Source organism: Lampetra fluviatilis, chromosome 60, assembly GCF_964198595.1.
Source record: "Lampetra fluviatilis chromosome 60, kcLamFluv1.1, whole genome shotgun sequence".
NCBI classification, from domain to species: domain Eukaryota; kingdom Metazoa; phylum Chordata; class Hyperoartia; order Petromyzontiformes; family Petromyzontidae; genus Lampetra; species Lampetra fluviatilis.
Window position 1 is genome coordinate 1,697,985 of NC_136334.1, and position 18,818 is coordinate 1,716,802.

Genomic DNA, 18,818 nt, shown 5'->3' on the forward strand with positions numbered 1-18,818 from the left:
CAGCCTTCTTCATGGCCTCGTCTCACCACCAGTGTCAGACCAGAGAACGCCACAAGGCGAACAGCACAAAGACCATACACGTAGCAGAGCACTCATTGCTCGGAGGGCAGAGGCAGAGCGGTCGGGAAGAGTGGCGGTGCTACCGACACGCGGGAACGACGCTGGCGCCTCCCGCTCCCACGTCTGTGCCACCTTTGTCGATGTCCGTGTGCGTCTTTATAGCCGTCGCTCACTTGCGCCGAAAGCCCAAACGATTCTGGCGCCTCTCGCTCTCGTACTGCTCTTGTTTGGGACTTGCGCTTTACGCCCACGACCATTGGATACCCCTCAACTGTCAGTAGCGCAACGTTTAGCGGGGAGAGCCTCTGCAACTCCTCCTCCACGACGCCAGTTGTCGCTCTGCCGCTCTGCCTCTCTGCCTCTCTGCCGCGTCCGCGGGGGCGAATCGTCGTCCGCCCCCGCGCGCCACGAAGCGCGAACTGGAAAAAGCAGAAATGGTGGCGACACTCAAAAGGGACCCCCGGGAAGCGGCTCTGCGGTATCCGCTTCCGCGGGGACGGCACGAAAGGGTCGCGGGGTTACGGGGTCACGGGGTCGTGAGGTCACGGGGTCACGGGGTCGCACCGCCTCCCACCCCCGCCCCCAGCTGAATCCTTCGTCCCGTGCCCCGGCGCCATCAGGGATTAAAATTGGGGGAGGAAAGACAAAAAGCATCACATCCAGAAGACGGGAGGCGTTCGTTTTTGGAGTGGAATCTTTCTTTAATAGGTGTTCGCTAACAACAGCACTTGCCTCAACAGTTTATTTATAAGGCAAAATGGGGGGGGGAGGCATGTGTGTGTTAGTGTGTGCGTGTGTGCACGTGTAGTGGGGTGGGGGAGCAGTCGTGCAGCGAGCGGTCAGCACGCCGCGTAACGAACCCGGCGACCCGAGTTCGATTCCCGCTCATGGCCGGCGATGATTATTTTAACCGGTCCTGGGCCTCCCCTAGGTCGATTCGACCTGGTGCGGTGTGCGGTAAACATCGGCCCGAGGGAGACAAAGGCGGTCGGGCGTGGTGCTGGCCACTCACCCCCTCGTGTGCCGTGCCGGCCGTCATAGGTGCTACTCGCTAAAAGCACTTGTCCCAACAGTCTGTTACAGGCTATAGGGGGGACCTTTGTCTCTTGCGTGTCAGTAGTGTCACGGTGCACAGAAAGCATTCTCAGCATATAATAGAGACGCCGGCTTTAACCGGGTCGCCGCTGTCTGCCCGGAACCGGCCAAACGGCCACATCTCGTGTCCCGGCGCCGCGCTCGCAAGGCTCCACAGCGAGCCCCGGGCAAGGGGCCCTCCTGCTTCTACCCCAGCGGCATCGGCGGCGGCTTCGTCGGCAGCTTCCAAATCGCAGTCCCGCCCGGCGACGTCCTCCTCCAAGTCCGGGAACGCGACCTCCCCGGCGCTCGTCCCCACGCCGACGCTGCCGCCGCCACCGCCAGCCCCTCCCGGCTTCTTGGGAATGCGGAATCCGCCCCAGTTTGTGGAGGGCCCCGCCGGTGCGGACCGTGCCACGCGGATCTTCGTCGCCCCCACCGCTTGCGCACCGCTCCTCTTCGACGCTGCCGCGGCCACAGCCGCCGATGCCGCGGTCGTAGCGGCTGCGGCGGCGGCCGTCGAAGCCCCCGCGGTGCCGCCGGCCGCCGATTTGCTGCGTCGGCCCCTCCGCCGGGGGCCCGCGCTCGCCGTGTCCGTCGTGCCGGTTCCGGGGCCCCGTCGCCGGCCGACCGAGGCGGAGGAGCGAGCACGCTGGCGGCGGCGCCGCCGCTTGTGCCGGCGCGGGGCCCCCGGGCGCCCGTCGGCGCTGCTGCCGCTGCTGCTGCCGCCGTCGCCGGCGCAGCTGCTGCCGCCGTCGCTGCTGCTGCTGTCGCGGGACTTGCGATGGCGCGGAGCGCCCCGGGGTTTCCTTGCCGTGCCCGCGAGGGAAGGCCCTGCAGGAGGAGAGAGAAGTGGGGGGTGGGGGGAGCTATTAAATCTATGATTCTGATGACAGCATCTTTACACGCGAGCGGCGCTCTAATTGCGTCACGGCTGTTCACCCACCAAATGTCAACGGCTCAGCGCCCACGTGAACGCAAACACGTCGGCAAATAAACCGACTGCCGTGAGAAGCTATCAAAAAAGAAGATGACGCCCGCTAGGCGTTCACCCCCATCCTGCAACACATCGAGCCCCATTTACACGTGTTGGGCATAGACTGTGTTTCAGTTTCATCCGGGCCGCCCCTCCTCCCCGAGAGTTGACTGCATATAGGGGGGCACCAACGTGGCTAGGAGATGTTAACTGCCTCGCCTGGTATATAGGAGGTCGTGGGTTCGATCCCAAGCCTGATGATGCCTGCTGCTGTATATTTGGAGTCTGCGTGCCTCTCTCTCTCATCATCATCACGGTGGCTAGGAGATGTCAACTACTACTACAATTCCGACCCTGACGCCTGTTGTATATTTGGAGTCTGCGTCTCTCTCCCAGTGGTGGCATGGATTTTTCTCCGGGCTCTCCTGTTTTTCCCTCCACAGTTAGAATCAACGTCACTCGTTCAACGTATTTGGCTCAGAAAATGTCCACACGACGATAAGCCCCTTCGCTGAGCTACCATTTGCGGCCAGGTCGCTTCGGAAAAAGGGCTACATAGCTCAGCGGGCTTTACCTGGTCAAATAAAAACAGTAACAGTCTTAGTTCAGCGATGAACTTTCAAAATTTATTACAAATAAACCCGGCGCCTCGCGGCGTTTTTCGCGACACGCGGCGTTTAACGACGGCGGAGGGATACGCACGCGCGCAGAGGCCGCCGCTGTCGTCGGCGTCGGCGGTGGGAGGAGACGCCAGGGCGAGCTGCACCCGCCTCCAAAAGAGCTGCTCGTGGAGACGCGCCAGGGCGCTCTTGAGCTTCTCCCGGCGCGACACCATGTAGCAGAGGTTCCTCGCCTGCTCCCACGGGTACCACGCCGTCATCGTTAGCGATAGGGGGGGGGGGGGGCACGGACTACACCATGTAGCAGAGGTACCGCGCCTGCTCCCACCAGCACCATGGGCACCACGCCATCATCGTTAGCGATGGGGGGGGGGAGGGGGGCACGGACTACACCATGTAGCAGAGGTACTGCGCCTGCTCCCGCCGGCATCATGGGTCACCTATGAAAACGAGCTACATTGCTCAGTGAGTCTCCCCCTGGTAAAATAAAAATAGCTTAATAGTTTCGTTTCAAAGAATAGTTTTTTAAAATATATTTTAAACGTCTCGGAGCAACAAACCAACCACAGCAGGGACGTGTTTTCGATTTTAGAATTGAAGGGAAAATACCGAAAATTCCGCCTCGTTATGGAACGCTGGGACAGTACAAATTATTTTTATCTTATAGACAAATCCGAAAATGCGACGTCACGGGAAATGGCGTCGCATGCGTGGCATCACGTCCACGCTCTTCCCGCCAACGCCAAAAGCAGGCGTCACGGGGCGCCGGGGGACGTCACTTCTGTGAGCACGGAAATTGACGTAGCGACATTCCGACCGAATTGCAAACGCACGCCGTGTCAACCCATACTCTTTACCCCGTATTCTTGTACAGGGAAATTTAATTTTCAGGTCCACACGGCGTACAGCCGTTTCAATACGGGCTTTATAGGATGAACGTTGAGATTTATAATGGGCTCGGGGTGACCAATGAGGTCTGAATTGGTCTGCAATAAGGTAACCACTGATAAGGGGTTGACTGGTATGCCAATGACCCAGATTTTCCGTAAATAATCCGAATAAGATTTCCTCTTTTACTCAAAACTCATCCCCCTAAACCACAGCGTGCGTGCAAAAAATAAGAATTCCTCAATCAACAGTAGTAATGTGATGATGAAAATCAACACAATACTTTCTCAACGAATCAACGGGAGTATGATTGCGCCCATTCTTTGGCGACACTGCCGATGGAAGTGGGCTAAGAGGACGAAGAAGAAGGTGGCGCATCGCCTGACACGTCACCGATAATTACGTATCAAAATAATAAAAACCTTCGAAGTATCTTCTTCACTGGTAAATCTCAAATACCAATTCTCTGGGTCTCAAGCGGAGGGAGAAATTTCCTCCATCACCGCCCCCCCAACTAAACTGGGGGAAGAAATGCACAGATCCCCCGTATAGCCTTAACAGACTGTAGGGGCAAGTGCTGTTAGCGAGCACGAGGGGGTGGGTGGCCGGCACAACGCCCGACCGCATTTGTCTCCCCAGTGGCGATGTTTACACGCCGCGTCGGGGAATCATTTGAGGCCGAGTCGACCTAGGGGAGGCCCAGGACCGGTTCAGATAATCGTCACCGGCGTTGGCCATGAGCGGGAATCGAACCCGGGTTGCCGCGTTCGTAGCGCAGCGTAGCGCAAACCACTACACTACCAAGACACACACACACACGCACACACACGCACACACACGCACACACACGCACACACGCACCGTACCCGCTCGAGATTCTGCCGCAGGTGCGTGAGGGAGTTCATGTCCCGCTGGGCAGCGCTCTCCTCCTCCTCTCCCGTCGTCGCCGTCGTCACCACCGCCACCTCCGCGTGGCGCTCCTCCTCCTCCGCCTCCTCCTCCTCGTCATCCTCATCGTCCTCGTCCTCGTCCTCCCCGTCCTCCTCACTGTGCCCCTCCACCTCGTCGGCGTCGTCGTCCGCGTGAGCCGGGGACGACGACGATGACGACGATGACGGCGACGGCGGCGGCGAATTGGCCGAGAGGGTCGGAGGTCTGGCAGTGAGGACGCCGCACAAACGATTAAGGCTCCATTCTTACAGCCTGGCGGGGGCAGCACCACGCGTGCGGACGCGTCGTGCGTCTGCGGGTGGACGCGGCTCAGCACCGTGTACAGGAGGTCGTGGGTTCATGTAAACTACGACCTCCTGTATACCAGGCGAGGTAGTTAACATCTCCTAGCCACCGTGGTCGTGATTATGATGATGAGAGAGACACGCAGACTCAAAATATACAGCAGGCATCGTCAGGGTCGGGGTCGAACCCACGACCTCCTGGATAACGTCGGGCATGCGGATTTAGCAGAGAGAGAGAGACTGGGGGTGGTCAGTCATAGGCAGGGGAAACAACGGAGCCCTTAAACTTGAGCCAGGACTTGACCAGGGGCCAAGGGGTCAACAACACAAATGCCAGCTGGAGTCCAGACTGTGGGCAGCAGCAGTAGCAGCAACAGCAGTAGCAGCAGCAGCAGTAGCAGCAGCAGCAGTAGTAGCAGCAGCAGCAGTAGTAGTAGTAGCAGCAGCAGTTGTAGTAGCAGCAGTAGTAGCAGTAGTAGCAGCAGGAGCAGCAGCAGGAGGAGCAGCAGCAGTAGCAGCAGCAGCAGTATCAACAGTAGCAGCAGCAGTAGTAGCAGCAGTTGTAGTAGCAGCAGTAGCAACAGCAGCAGCAGCAGGAGTAGCAGCAGCAGTAGCAGCAAGAGCAGCAGTAGCAGCAGCAGTAGCAACAGAAGCAGTAGGAACAGCAGTAGTAGCACCAGGAGTAGTAGCAGCAGTAGTAACAGAAGCAGTAGCAGCAGTAGCAGCAGCAGTAGCAGCAGTAGCAGCAGCAGCAGTAGTAGCAGAGGAGAGTTAGTGATGCGAGGTTTTTGTTTGGGTTCGATCGCGTGAATATGAACGCGTCGTGAAACCCGCCATCCACCCGACACGGCCAACTGGTAAGGTTTGTAACGTAAACCAAACCTGCCGTCACTTGTTCAGCGCTAACCAGTTGATGTGTTGGAGAGTAAAGCCACGACATTTCGCTGGTGATTACAACCGGCATCATCAGGCGAGAATTAGTGACCTTCCACTAAGCGAAGATTTTGCGGAGGCTTTCACAACTCATTAAATTGCTCGTCTTACGATTTGTGAACATCACAAGCAAAATGTACACTCGCACAAACAATAAATGAAAAAACAACTAAATTAAATCACGACGTTTCGGAGGCAACACAAGCTTGTCTTCAGGTGGAACCTTCACAGCAAAATTACTGTATCAAGTGAAGAGAGCTCTAAGAGACACGAGACTATATACAGGTTAAGGGGCGAAAACAATACGAACGAGACGAGAGATAGGAACCGATCCTCGACCCGTATTACGGACGAGCCGTCGGACCGCGACGACGTTCAGCCTCAACGCGCGCCGACCTGCGAGGCTCCGGCACGGCCGCCGGCTTCGGCACGGACGGAGTCGTCAGCAGGGGCCGATCGAAGCCGCTCTTCCTGCGCAGCTTCCAGAACTGGTAGACGAGGTCTGCGGCGGCAGCGCTGGCGGAGCCGGCGCGTCCCAGGGCCGGCGCCGCGTCTGCCGCGCCGGCGAGCGTGTAGAACTCCTCCTCCAGACGCCGCAAGCGCTCCCTGCGCATCTCTGCGACCGCGTCCACGATGCCGCCGTCGTCGTCGCCGCCGCCGGTGCGTCGCGCCGCTGCCACGCCGGTGGCGGCCGCCCTTCGCCCGCCAGGGAGCTCCTCCCACTCCCAGTCCGTGCTGCCGGTCGGCGTGGTGGCGACGCCGGCGCCGTCCGGGGGGAATTCGGGCGACGGCGGAAGGGAGCAGCCTCGGTTGCCGATGTCGGAGGCTTGCGAGGGCGAGCGCGACAGAGGCTGCGGCTGCTGCTGTTGCTGAAGGTGCTGCTGGCGCTGCGTGTGCTCGGGGCAGTAGGAGCGGAAGCGGACGCGGTCCGTGCGCTCATCCAGGAAGGTGGCCATGTCGAGGCCGCCATGGAAGCCGCAGGTCACGTGGAAGGCGCGCACGCACGTGTGCTCCGAGCACTGTGGGCGCGCGCAGAGACAAGTGCATACACACACATACACATAGGGTCAAACAAACAGGGACGCACACAGATATGTGCACGCACGCAGACATGTGCACACAGATACACAAATACACACACACATACAGGCATGCGAACACACGCACGGAGACGCACACAGACACGCAGAAACACACGCACACGTGCACAGACACGTGCACGCACGCAGACAAGCACACACAGACATGCACACACCACAGACACGCACACACCACAGACACACACACATCACAGACACGCACACACCACAGACACGCACACACCACAGACACGCACACACCACAGACACGCACACACCACAGACGCTCACACACCACAGACACGCACACACCACAGACACGCACACACCACAGACACTCACACACCACAGACACGCACACACCACAGACACGCACACGCGCAGCCACTGTTTTTAAGCCAGGTTCACACAGCCAGGTGTGTATGTGCGCATGCTAGGGTGTTGATTCGGTGCACAAAATAAGTAATTTGGCCATTAAAGGAGAATCGGATTCTACGGACACCCCCTCCCCCCCCCCCTTCTGGTCCGGTAAACCGCAGGTTCACAGTATGCGTGATGTTGAACTTCTTTCGCAGCGTACGCAGCCAACCGTGCCAATCAGAGGTGCAGTGTTGAGTCTATGGGCAGTGTTGAGTCTATGGGCAGTGTTGAGTCTATGGGCAGTGTTGAGTCTGTGGGCAGTGTTGAGTCTGTGGGTAGTACGTATGATGGTTGGACTTCTTTCGCACCCTACGTAGCCAACCGCGCCAACCGGAGGCAGTGGGTCCACGCGACCCCAATCTCACTCTTGTGACGGCGTGATCCAATCTAGTCGCCCGCGGCCGATTTGCCCACATATCTGTGCGAGCAATCGCGCCGCTCCTCCAGGATCGTGTCGACCGACGGCGGTTCGCAGCGTCGCTGCAACTGGTCCCCTCTCCCACTCCGCAACCAGTTGCAACCCGTTGCAGAGACGCCCAAGAGTGATGCGATTCGTTTTACGCGTTGAGTGACCGTTTAGGCGTGAACTGGGCTTTGGGCCAAGTCCACCTAGGGGAGGCCCCGATGGCACGCGCGTGAGTGAGCCGTCACGGCTGCGATGCACTGCGTCGCCCACCGTGGCTGGGAGTGGAACTGGGGCTGGGCAGGATCGCGGTGCGGGACGCCACGTCACTCCCCACACAAACGGCACGCACGCGCTCACACGGCACGCACATGGACACCGTGGGCGTTGAGCTATCGCCAGACGGTCCTCCAGATGGGATGAGTTGAGTCACGAGTAACGGAAAGCACGTGTGTGTGTGTGTGTGCGTGTCTTTGTGTGTGCGTGGATGTGTGCATGCATGGGGTGTGTGCGTGGATGTGTGCGTGTGCATGGGGCGTGTGCGTGTGTGTATGTGTGTGCAGGGGGTGTGTGCGTGTGTGTATGTGTGTGCATGGGGTGTGTGCGTGTGTGTATGTGTGTGCAAGGGGTGTGTGCGTGTGTGTATGTGTGTGCAGGGGGTGGTGTGCGTGTGTGTGTGTATGTGTGTGCATGGGGTGTGTGCGTGGATGTGTGCATGCATGGGGTGTGTGCGTGTGTGTATGTGTGTGCATTGGGTGTGTGCGTGTGTGTAAGTGTGTGCTGGTGGTGGTGTAGCGGTTAGCGCGCTGCGCTACAAACCCGGCAACCTGGGTTCGATTCCCGCTCACGACCAACACCGGTGACGATTATTTGAACCGGTCCTGGGCCTCCCCTTAGGTCGACTCAGCCTAAAATGAGTACCTGGTGCGGTGTGTAAACATTGCCACTGGGGAGACAAAGGCGGCCGGGCGTGGTGCTGGCCACCCACCCCCTCATGTGCCGTGCCGGCCTTTCATAGGTGCTCGCTGACAGCACTTGCCCCAACAGTCTGTCAAGGCTACACGGGGGATCTTTGTCTTTTACTTTGGCTGAGTGAGTGGGTGGGGCGCTTGCGTGGTTGAGTGTGGGCGAGTGAGGGGGTGGGAGTTGTTGTCGTTGTTGACGAGACGAAGCCGTCAGGTAGCCCCGAGTCCCCAACGTGAATGGAGGAATCAGGGAGTGAAGTCCACGGGAACGTTGGCCAATTAATGAGGGGCGCTGCACACGCTGTATTAGCCACCACTCATGGTCCAGCAATGCCCACATCTCACTTCCTGTGCACGATCTCATTATCTGCGTATGTGTGCACGTTGAACTTCTTTCGCACCGTACGTAGCCAACCGTGTTGATCGGAGGTGCGGGGTGAGTGTGTGGGTGAATGGTTGAGTGAGTGTGTGGGTGAGTGTGTGGGTGAGTGTGTGGGTGAGTGTGTGGGTGAGTGTGTGGGTGAGTGTGTGGGTGAGTGGTTGGGTGAGTGGTTGGGTGAGTGTGTGGGTGAGTGTGCGGGTGAGTGTGTGTGTGGGTGAGTGTGTGTGTGGGTGAGTGTGTGGGTGAGTGTGTGTGTGGGTGAGTGTGTGGGTGAGTGTGTGGGTGAGTTTGTGGGTAAGTGTGTGGGTCAGTGTGTGTGTGGGTGAGTGTGTGGGTGAGTGTGTGGGTGAGTGTGTGGGTGAGTGTGTGGGTGAGTGTGTGGGTGAGTATGTGGGTACGCAGAAGCGCACAGAAGTAACATGGAGGAGCAAATCAAGGCTTTGGCGAAGTTTTACGGAAGCACACGGCACAGGCGGCAATATGCAGAAGCGCAGACGCAAGCGCAACGAAGCAGGCAGAACAAGAAACAAGCGGTCGGGAGCAGAAGCGCGGAGAGGCAGCGTGCGGGGAGGCAGCGTGCGGGGAGGCAGCGTGCGGGGAGGCAGCGTGCGAGGGAAGCGGTGGGAGCGCTACCTGGATGCAGGCGCCCGTGCGCTCGTGACAGAGGCAGCAGAGGAGGGCCCAGCGCGTGGGGGGGATGAGCGAGAGGCGCGTGATCGGCTCCATCTTCTCCGGGCACCCGATGCTCACCTGCACCGTCGCGCACACACAAAGACAAAGATCCCCCCCGTGTAGCCTTAGCAGACTGTCGGGGCAAATGCTGTTGGAGAGCACCTATGAAGGACGGAACGGCCAACAAAGGGGGGGTGGGTGGCCAGCGCCACACCCGGCCGCGTTTGTCTCCGCACCAGGTCCTGATTTGAGGCTGAGTCGCCCTCGGGGAGGCCCAGGACCGGTTCAGATAATCGCTATCACTGGTGTTTGTTGGAATGGGAATCGAACTCGGGCCGCCGGGTTCGTAGCGCAGCGCGCTAACCGCTACTACACTACCGCTCCCCACCACACACACGCACACACACGCACACACGCGTGTAGACACGCACGCACACGCACACACACACGTGGAGACGCTGGCACATCCAGGCCGAGCCAGCCCAGTGCGGCTTCGGAGGCAACAGGCGGTCGCGTTTCCATCGCAGATGCCGAGCTGTGCCGCTAATGGCGGAGGACCCGGAAAAAAATCCACGCGACCACGGGGAGAGAAACACGAAAACTCCAAATATACAGCAGCAGGCGTCAGGGTGAGGATCGAAATCACGACCTCCTGCATATCAGGCGAGGCAGTTAAGATCTCACCACCGTGCCTGGTCTACAGGAGGTCGTGGGTTCCATCCCGACCCTGACGCCTGCTGTGTATTTGGAGTTGGCGTATTTCTTTTACTGTGTTGGCGTGGATTTTATTACGAGTCCTCAGTTGTTTTCCCTCCACATTTAGAATGAACGTCACGCGTTCAGATAATCTGGCTGCTGCTGTACATTTCCACATGAAGATAAGCCACTTCGTTGAGCTATCATCATTTATATACACTACACTACTATACACTACACTATACACTACTATACACTACACTACTATACACTACTATAAACTATACACTACACTACTATACACTACACTACTATACACTACACTACTATACACTTCACTATACACTACACTATAAACTACACTATACACTACACATTGGGCTCTATGGAGGCCCGTCGTTAGCTGATTAGTCGTGAACATGCGTGCTCGCTAAGAGGAGTTCTCCTGCACATCTCAGTGGGTCTCCTCACCCGGTAAAATAAAAACTGTTTCGTCGTTAAAGGGGTCGCGCGTTTGACGGGCGTCAATCGCCGATTCGCTCCAATCGCCGGACTGACGGTCACTCGCCTCCTGACCGCCGCGATTGCTGTTCCCGTCAACTTCACTTCTTGATTCCCCCCCCGCCCCCCCCCCCCGATCGTTCAGAGGTGGGGGGAGGGGAAAGGAGCGGACTGGGCCTCTCACAAAACAGGGCCCCACGATGCAAGCAACATTTTCCCGTCGCCAAGAATGTCCTCTCGAGTCTGGCTCGGAGCTCGGCAGGGGTGGGGGGGTTAACGGCGCCGCGTTCACCGCGCCACGGCAGTCGGCGCGACGCGATGAGGCCGTGGCGTCGCCGCGTCACCGACGCGCTCCTCCCATCGTCCGTCGCGTTCGGGTTTCCCGTCCGCAACGAGAATTGGCGTCACGCGTTTTACAGGAAATTGGCTGCTGCTATTAATGCAGTCAACCCCTTATCAGCAGTGCCCCCTACACCTTACTACAGACCCTTGTCAGCAGTGCCCCCTACACCTTACTACAGACCCTTGTCAGTGCCCCCTACACCTTACTACAGACCCTTGCCAGCGCCCCCTACACCTTACTACAGACCCTTGTCAGCAGTGCCCCCTACACCTTACTACAGACCCTTGTCAGCGCCCCCTACACCTTACTACAGACCCTTGTCAGCAGTGCCCCCTACACCTTACTACAGACCAATTCAGACATTATTGGTCACCCCGTGCCCCTTATAAATCTCAACGTTCATCCTACAAAGGCCCATCATAAGGGAGAAACACAAATAGACAAATTATGTTATCGTTGTTGAAACAGCTGTACGCCGTATGGACCTGAAAACTCAATTTCCCCATACGAGAATACGGGGTAAGCCGTGTGGGTGGACAGCCGTGTGATTGTCCACGTGATGATGATGATGATTGAGCTGTCGTTTGCGACGGCCAGGTTGCTTCTGCAAAAGAGCGCCACGCCGCTTAGCGGGGCCTCGTCAAATAAAACCCAAAAAAATCGGTTTACACCTCGTCGCCGAGCGGCACGGAGCTCGTCAGCGCAAACTCTCCCCCGCCGCCGCGTCATCGCCCCTGACCTCGGGGATCCAGAGGGCGCAGCTGACGTGCGCCCACTTCCCTCCGCTGCGCGTCGGCTTCATGGCTCCGTCTCGCCGGGGGCACAGCTGGCAGCGGGGGGCGGCCACCCCGCGGTCGCACACGCGACACAGCCAGCTCCCTGCGGGCACGCACGCGATGCCGTAGCAAGCCTGGGTACGCACACACACACACGCAACAGCGCGGTCAGCGGGCAGGTACATGCGCACGCTCATCCATAGGTACATGTGTGCACCCACATACGCGCCCACGAGCATGGGTACGTACGCACACCCATGCCCACACGTGCGCGCATGGGTGTGCATGCGCGTACATGCATAGGTACAGATGCACACGCACACGTTTACAAACACGCATAGGTGCATACTCACACGCGTACATGCACACACACACACAGGTACATACGCACACACACTCATAGGCGCACACACATAGTTACATAGCACTAAGATGCCCCGTATAGCCTTCACAGACTGTGGGGGCAAGTGCTGTTAGCAGCACCTATAAAGGCCGGCACGGTACACGAGGGGATGGGTGGCCAGCACTACACCCGGCCGCCTTTGTCTCCTCAGTGGCGATATTTACACACCGTGCCAGGTACTCATTTGAGGCTGAGTCGACCTAGGGGAGGCCCATGACCGGTTCATATATTCGTCACCGGTGTTGGCCGTGAGCGTGAATCGAATTCGAGCCGCAGGGATCTTAGCGCAGCGCGGACCACCGCGCCACTGCTCCCCCCACCAAGTGGACACGCTCGCTCACACTCGCCCACGTGGACACGCTCGCTCACACTCGCCCACGTGGACACGCTCGCTCACACTCGCCCACGTGGACACGCTCGCTCACACTCGCCCACGTGGACACGCTCGCTCACACTCGCCCACGTAGACACGCTCGCTCACACTCGCCCACGTGGACTCGCTCGCTCACACTCGCCCACGTGGACACGCTCGCTCACACTCGCCCACGTGGACACGCTCGCTCACACTCGCCCACGTGGACACGCTCGCTCACACTCGCCCACGTGGACACGCTCGCTCACACTCGCCCACGTGGACTCGCTCGCTCACACTCGCCCACGTGGACACGCTCGCTCACACTCGCCCACGTGGACTCGCTCGCTCACACTCGCCCACGTGGACACGCTCGCTAGCACGCAGACTTCACAGGACAACCAGAGCAAAGATTTAGGATTCATATTCAACTCCAGCACCATTGCTCCTCAACGGCCACCAACAGCCAGGGCCATTGCTCCGAGCCCTCCGCACCGATGCCCCCCCAAGCCGCGACCAGCCCGGCGGCCGCGCCGCGTACCTGGTGGACACACACGTCGCACTTGTCGCAGAACACCATCTCGTTGCCGTCCTCGGCGTGCGGTGAGCGGCACACGTCGCACACCACGTCCGCGTCGAACTCGATGCCCAGCGCCGCCTCGGTGCTGAGCGCCCGCAGAGCCGAGTCGGCGCAGCGCCGCTCCAGCCGCGACAGCGCCGCCTCCAGGGAGCGCTCGCGCACCGGCGGCAGCCCTAGCGCCATCGTCGTCATCGTCGTCATCCAACTGATAATCTAGTATATAATTACAATAACCCCCCTCCCCTCAAATCGTTGCACCTGATGAGTTAATTAGTTAATGATGACGTCACCCTGCTGCTGCTCTATATAAGAACGGGAGACAGAGCAGAGCCTCACCATTCTGGCGAATTGCCCGATGATGCTGGATGCAATCACCAGCGAAACGTCGAATTCAAATTGTAAATGTTGTGGTTTCATGCTTCAACACACCGGTGGGCTAAAGCAGTGAACTATTTGTCTTTTGTCAACGTGACACTTTTTTACTGATTGGCCGTGTCGGGTGGTGGAGGGTTACAACACATTTATAAATAACGCCATCTAAACCCAAAAACGTTGATTATGAGCACACGAACTTTATCATCGCAACACGGGGCGCCAGGGTGGTGAGATGTCAACCCCCTCGCCCAGTACGCAGGAGGTCGCGGGATAGAACCCGACCCCGGCGAGGTGGTTAACATCTCGCCACCGTGGCGCCCCTACGTGGATTGTGTTTGAGACTGACTGGCCTACACCAGAGACAGCCTTTTCTACCGCCTAGTCTCAGCCAAAGAATGCCGAAAGGCGAACAGTTAAAGTTGTGATACCGGCAAAAGGTCCCGTAGACACAGTCTGGTGCCTGGGTCTGAGCTTGACACGTCGGCGGTGCCGGCTCCGCGCTCCGACCGAGCCAAGGCACCTGGTCACTTCGAGTTATTAAACTAAACTATCAACTGTTTTTTTTTTATTTTACCAGGTAAGGCCCACTGAGCTTTATAGCTGTTTCGTTGTCAGCGACCTGCCGATCACAAATGAGAGCTCAACAATGTGGCTCATCATCATCATCATCGTGTGCAGATTTATAGCAGCCGAATACTCGAAACGCATGTTGATTCTAAATGTGGAGGGGAAAAAAACGGTGGACCCGGAGAAAAATCCACGCGGCCACGGGATGGCGAAAACCTGGAAGTGTTAAACTGGGGAGAGAGAGACACCGCAAACTATAAATATAGAGGGTTTAGGGTCGGGATCGAACCCACGACCTCCTGTATACCAGGCGAGGTAGTTAACATCTCCTAGCCACCTTGATGATGATGAGAGAGACACGCAAACTCTAAATATACAGCAGGCATCATCAGGGTCAGGATCAAACCCACACCCTCCTGTATACCAGGCGAGGTAGTTAACATCTCCTAGCCACCGTGGCGTTTCAGCAGAGTCTTGAGCCTTCTTGTTGACCAGAAAAATAGAGAGAAAAAAAACCCACTGATTTTAAGTTAAAATAAATAACGCAGAACAATCGCACCAAAAGAACTCCACCGCAAACAGCCCCCTCCCCAACACCCCCCCTTCCTGTCTTTGCCACTTCAAAAAAAAATGGTTGCCAGGCCATGTGTCTCACATTGGAAACAAGATGTCAGAGGTCTCTGGGTTGAAACTGTAAATGGCACGTGAAAACAATTCCGCTGGTTCACAAAGCGTGCCATTAAAGAGTTGCACTGCCGGGAACCTTGTGTGTGTGCGTGCGTGCGTGCATGTACGTGGAACTTCTTTCGCACTGCACGTAGCCAACCGTGGAGAAAACTACAGCCGGGGACTGGAATGATTAAGATGAGATTGGGACGTAAGGCGCTTTCAAACGCTGGGTTATTTAATCTACGACCTCGCCTGGTATGCAGGAGGGTCGTAGGTTCGATCCCAACCCTGACGCCTGCTGCTGTATATTTGGAGATTTCGTGTCTCTCTTTCTCTCCCCGTGGTCGCGTGGATTTTTCTCCGGGTCCTCCGGTTTTTCCCTCCACGCGTTTAGAGTATTAAGCTGCTTTAACTTTCCACGTGATGATACGTAAATTTCGTTGGGCTATATCATTTGTGATGGCCAGGTCGATCCTGAAAAGGGCTCAGTGGGGCCTTACCTGGTAAAATAAATGATGGTAAAAAAAGTGTTAAAATAGTTGCCATTATGTGCAAATGCTTAAATCCTTCATAGTGCCCGAATGGTACATTTATAATACAAAACAGTTGCAATGCTTAAGGTTCAAAGATAAAAGAGTCAGCCAATCGATACAACAATAACAACAAAACCAGCGAGAGAATCATAAAAAAGAAAACGCGGCGTGCGCAGATTCTTTGCTTTTCAATAATTAACTCCCCGTCGGACGGACCTGTTTTTTGTGTTTTTTTCTCGTGCACATTAAACAGCCGAGAGGAGACCGGCCGGCTCGTCAGAGGTCAGGGCACAGAGCCGGCACCTCTGAGGACCTGGTTCGAACCCAGGTCTCAGCCGCCGCCTGTGATTAACAGCGAGTTCCCAAGCGTAGTGGAGTTGATGGTCTCTCTCAGCCTGGTCGGAATCAGAATCTTTTAATTGTGCTGGAGGAGACATCCGGTGAGCTATGAAGCCATTTTTATTATTACACGCTTTTTATTTAACTCACTCTGTCTGTTGTTGCTGTTGTTATCGTATCATCAAATCTTGTTACTCAATTTTAACCCACTTCCTAATGTGGTATCGACTGCAAACTTGGTATACTTATGTCATACTGATGACAACACCATATTCTATTATTTAAAAAAAAAACAGATATTTAAAAACATTATTTTGTATATGTTATGTTTTGGCTTGGCTCTAATTGTCCACGGTCAACTGACGTTGGCTGTAATTGGCCACGGTCCCTGACGTTATGGCAAGCTTCGGGGCCACTTCCTGGAGTCGTAGAGTTCTTCCATTGCTAGCACGTACATTTCATGAAAGCGTGTTTTGAATTGTTTTTTAATCTTACTTTTTCACACATATCCAGTTAGGGGCACCGTGTCAGAAAGTTACAGCAACAAACAAAAAAGACAAAAATCCCCCGTATAACCTTAACAGACTGTTGGGGCAAGTGCTGCTAGCGAGCACCTATGAAGGCCGGCACGCAGTTCAGAGGATTACAGAAATGTCGGTATGACTGCCTTACAATGAACACTTCTCTGTAAGGGGCATGCGAGAAAGTGTGCATCTTTAGTGGATGGACAGGAACATGCGTTATTTTGCTGCTATACTTTCACAAGTGATAAGCAACTTCGTTGAGCTATCATTTGTGGCCAGGTCGCTTCTGAAAAAGAAGCCAATGGCTCAGTGGGGCTGTACCTGGTAAGAAAAAACTATTTAGTTTTATTTATATATTTTATTAAGCGATGTGCTCACCTTTCCTATACTTTGCACTCCTATCGTGTGTCTATCTTGTTTGTTGTTGTTCACGTTCTGACCCCGTGCCCCAACGGGACATCTGATTCCACGCAGTACAAATAAATTCAGTCTGACTCTGTTGACTCTTGACTTGAAGGGATCTCAAAACGTAGTTCCGCAAAATATGCTTCTGCAGTTCAACAAGTACGCGACCAATGTAATCCATAACAGAGGTTTGGGATAGATTGCGTGGATATAAATGTGTCGCCACCACCCAACACAGCCAATTGGTAAGGTTGTGTTACTAGTTCAGCACACCGGTGTGTGTGTGTGCTGGAGAGTAAACCACTGCCCGGGCGGCGAGCCACTGACCCATTTTTGTCATCTCGCCGTTGGCGGCTCGGAGCCAGCTGACGTCCATGTCGTCGAGGTCGTACTGAGTGGCCTCTTCCCCGCGGTCGTGATCTCTGGTGGCCGGGGGGGTCCTGAGCACGTCGTCGGGGTCAGGGTCGGGGTCGGGGAGGAGGTGGTGGGGAGGAGGCTCCTCCCAGCGGTCGCTGCACCAACCCTGGTTCAGGATCCTGGACGGAGAAAAGTAAGAAAACAATCATTTTGATAAATTACAAACATTACTAAAACATAACAATAAAATACATATTTTCTACCTGCGTGACTTTGACGAAAGAACCAAAGAGTATGGATCTGTGCAGTCACGAAAACTTCTAATCGAGATGCAAGACAAACATTAAACCGCGAGTCACATTCGGCGCCTGTGTCGGTCTTACGGCGACTTTGTCGAGCCATTACTTGCGTTGGCTTGGTTGCTTCTGAAGAATGAGTTGCTTCCTCAAGGGGGGGGGGCTTTGCCTGGTAGGATGGGGATGGTTTAGTTTGAATTTGCATCTTTTTGGGGCGATTTGTGTTGCCTGTCCTGTACCTTGCACTCCTGTCAGGCGGACAGCCTGATGGTGGCTGTGTTGTAATTGCTGGCGAAACGTCGCACTCGAGTTGTAAATGTCGTGGGTTTATTCCCCAACACACAGCCGGTGTGCCGTACTCGTGTCGAGGAGTCGTGGGAGGAAGTGAGGGCATCGGCAGGAGAGAACAGGGTTACGTCATAGGGTGACGTCACGTTACCCAGAGGAGAGGGGTACTTAAGGGGGACCCCGGGACGAGGGGCGGGGTCGTTGTGGGGAGCCGAGGGAACGGAGGTCTCGAGGGGTTGGAATACACGCCGAACGGAAGACGCGCCGCTCGGCACCGGGACCCTCGGCCGAGGAAAGAGTGGGATTAGTGGGGAGCTTAGGTGAGGATAGGCCGAGGAGTTAGGCGGCTACCGGGACGGTCCACGGGAAGGACCAAGTGGAGAAGCATCTACCTCGGGTGTGATCCGGTGATACTGTACGTGAGTGTAGTCGTTAATATAGTTAATAAACTGGCTAATTAATAAACTGCTCATCTCTCACATTAACATAGCCACTTCCGTGCCCAGTTACATGCTAATTTCTCACATTAACATCGCTAGACCCGGCCACTTCTTTATGACCCTTGGGCTACACCCATTTCAAACCTTTTAAAACAGTCTGCCCCAGCAGCAGATCATACTTTCCCACCTGATGACGGAAGCTTGTGTTGCACCCGAAACGTCGTGATCTATTTTATTTTATTTTCCACCCACGTGACTTTACCGAAAGAACCAAAGAGTATGGATTCCTGCAGTCACAAAAGCTTCAAATCAACACTGGCAAGATCTCTTACAGAGAATTTCGTCTCCGTGTGAGTTTACACCACAACACTCTTAAAGAATTGGCACGTGTTGTTTACGTGGCAAAGCTGACTAATGAATTGTCTGTTGTCGAGCGGTGAAAACATGAGCTGCGCTATGCGCAGTCCTCACCTGAAGCTGGGCACCGGGATGGATTCTGGACAAACCGGCACCTGGACTCCACGCTCCCACTCTGGTCTCCAGGGGTCGGCGAGCAGATAAAACTGACCCGGCACTAAGGATCCGGAGTCTGGCAGCTTCATGGCGCTGATGAGGTCAGTGCGGAAAATCTGGAGCACATCGCGAACAAGGGGTCAGGGTCAGTGGA

The 18,818-nt window shown here is 56.0% G+C and overlaps 1 protein-coding gene across 2 annotated transcripts in view; it reads right to left on the reverse strand.

Moving 5' to 3' along the window:
* Window positions 1–731: 731 nt before the first annotated feature.
* The window catches only part of LOC144950966 (protein Jade-1-like), a 136,606-nt gene continuing 118,519 nt past the window's right edge, over window positions 732–18,818 (reverse strand). Inside the window, exons 5-13 of one of the 2 annotated variants that reach the window (XM_078881154.1) lie at window positions 18,623–18,780; window positions 17,098–17,306; window positions 13,320–13,531; window positions 11,987–12,157; window positions 9,669–9,785; window positions 6,183–6,805; window positions 4,485–4,773; window positions 2,813–2,963; window positions 732–1,968 (exon numbers count right to left, since the gene is read on the reverse strand). In XM_078881154.1, the coding sequence (XP_078737280.1) occupies window positions 1,205–1,968; window positions 2,813–2,963; window positions 4,485–4,773; window positions 6,183–6,805; window positions 9,669–9,785; window positions 11,987–12,157; window positions 13,320–13,531; window positions 17,098–17,306; window positions 18,623–18,780 (2,694 nt within the window). In that variant the 3' untranslated portion in view covers window positions 732–1,204. The remainder of the gene's footprint in view (window positions 1,969–2,812; window positions 2,964–4,484; window positions 4,774–6,182; window positions 6,806–9,668; window positions 9,786–11,986; window positions 12,158–13,319; window positions 13,532–17,097; window positions 17,307–18,622; window positions 18,781–18,818) is intronic. The other variant, XM_078881153.1, reaches the window with a different exon arrangement.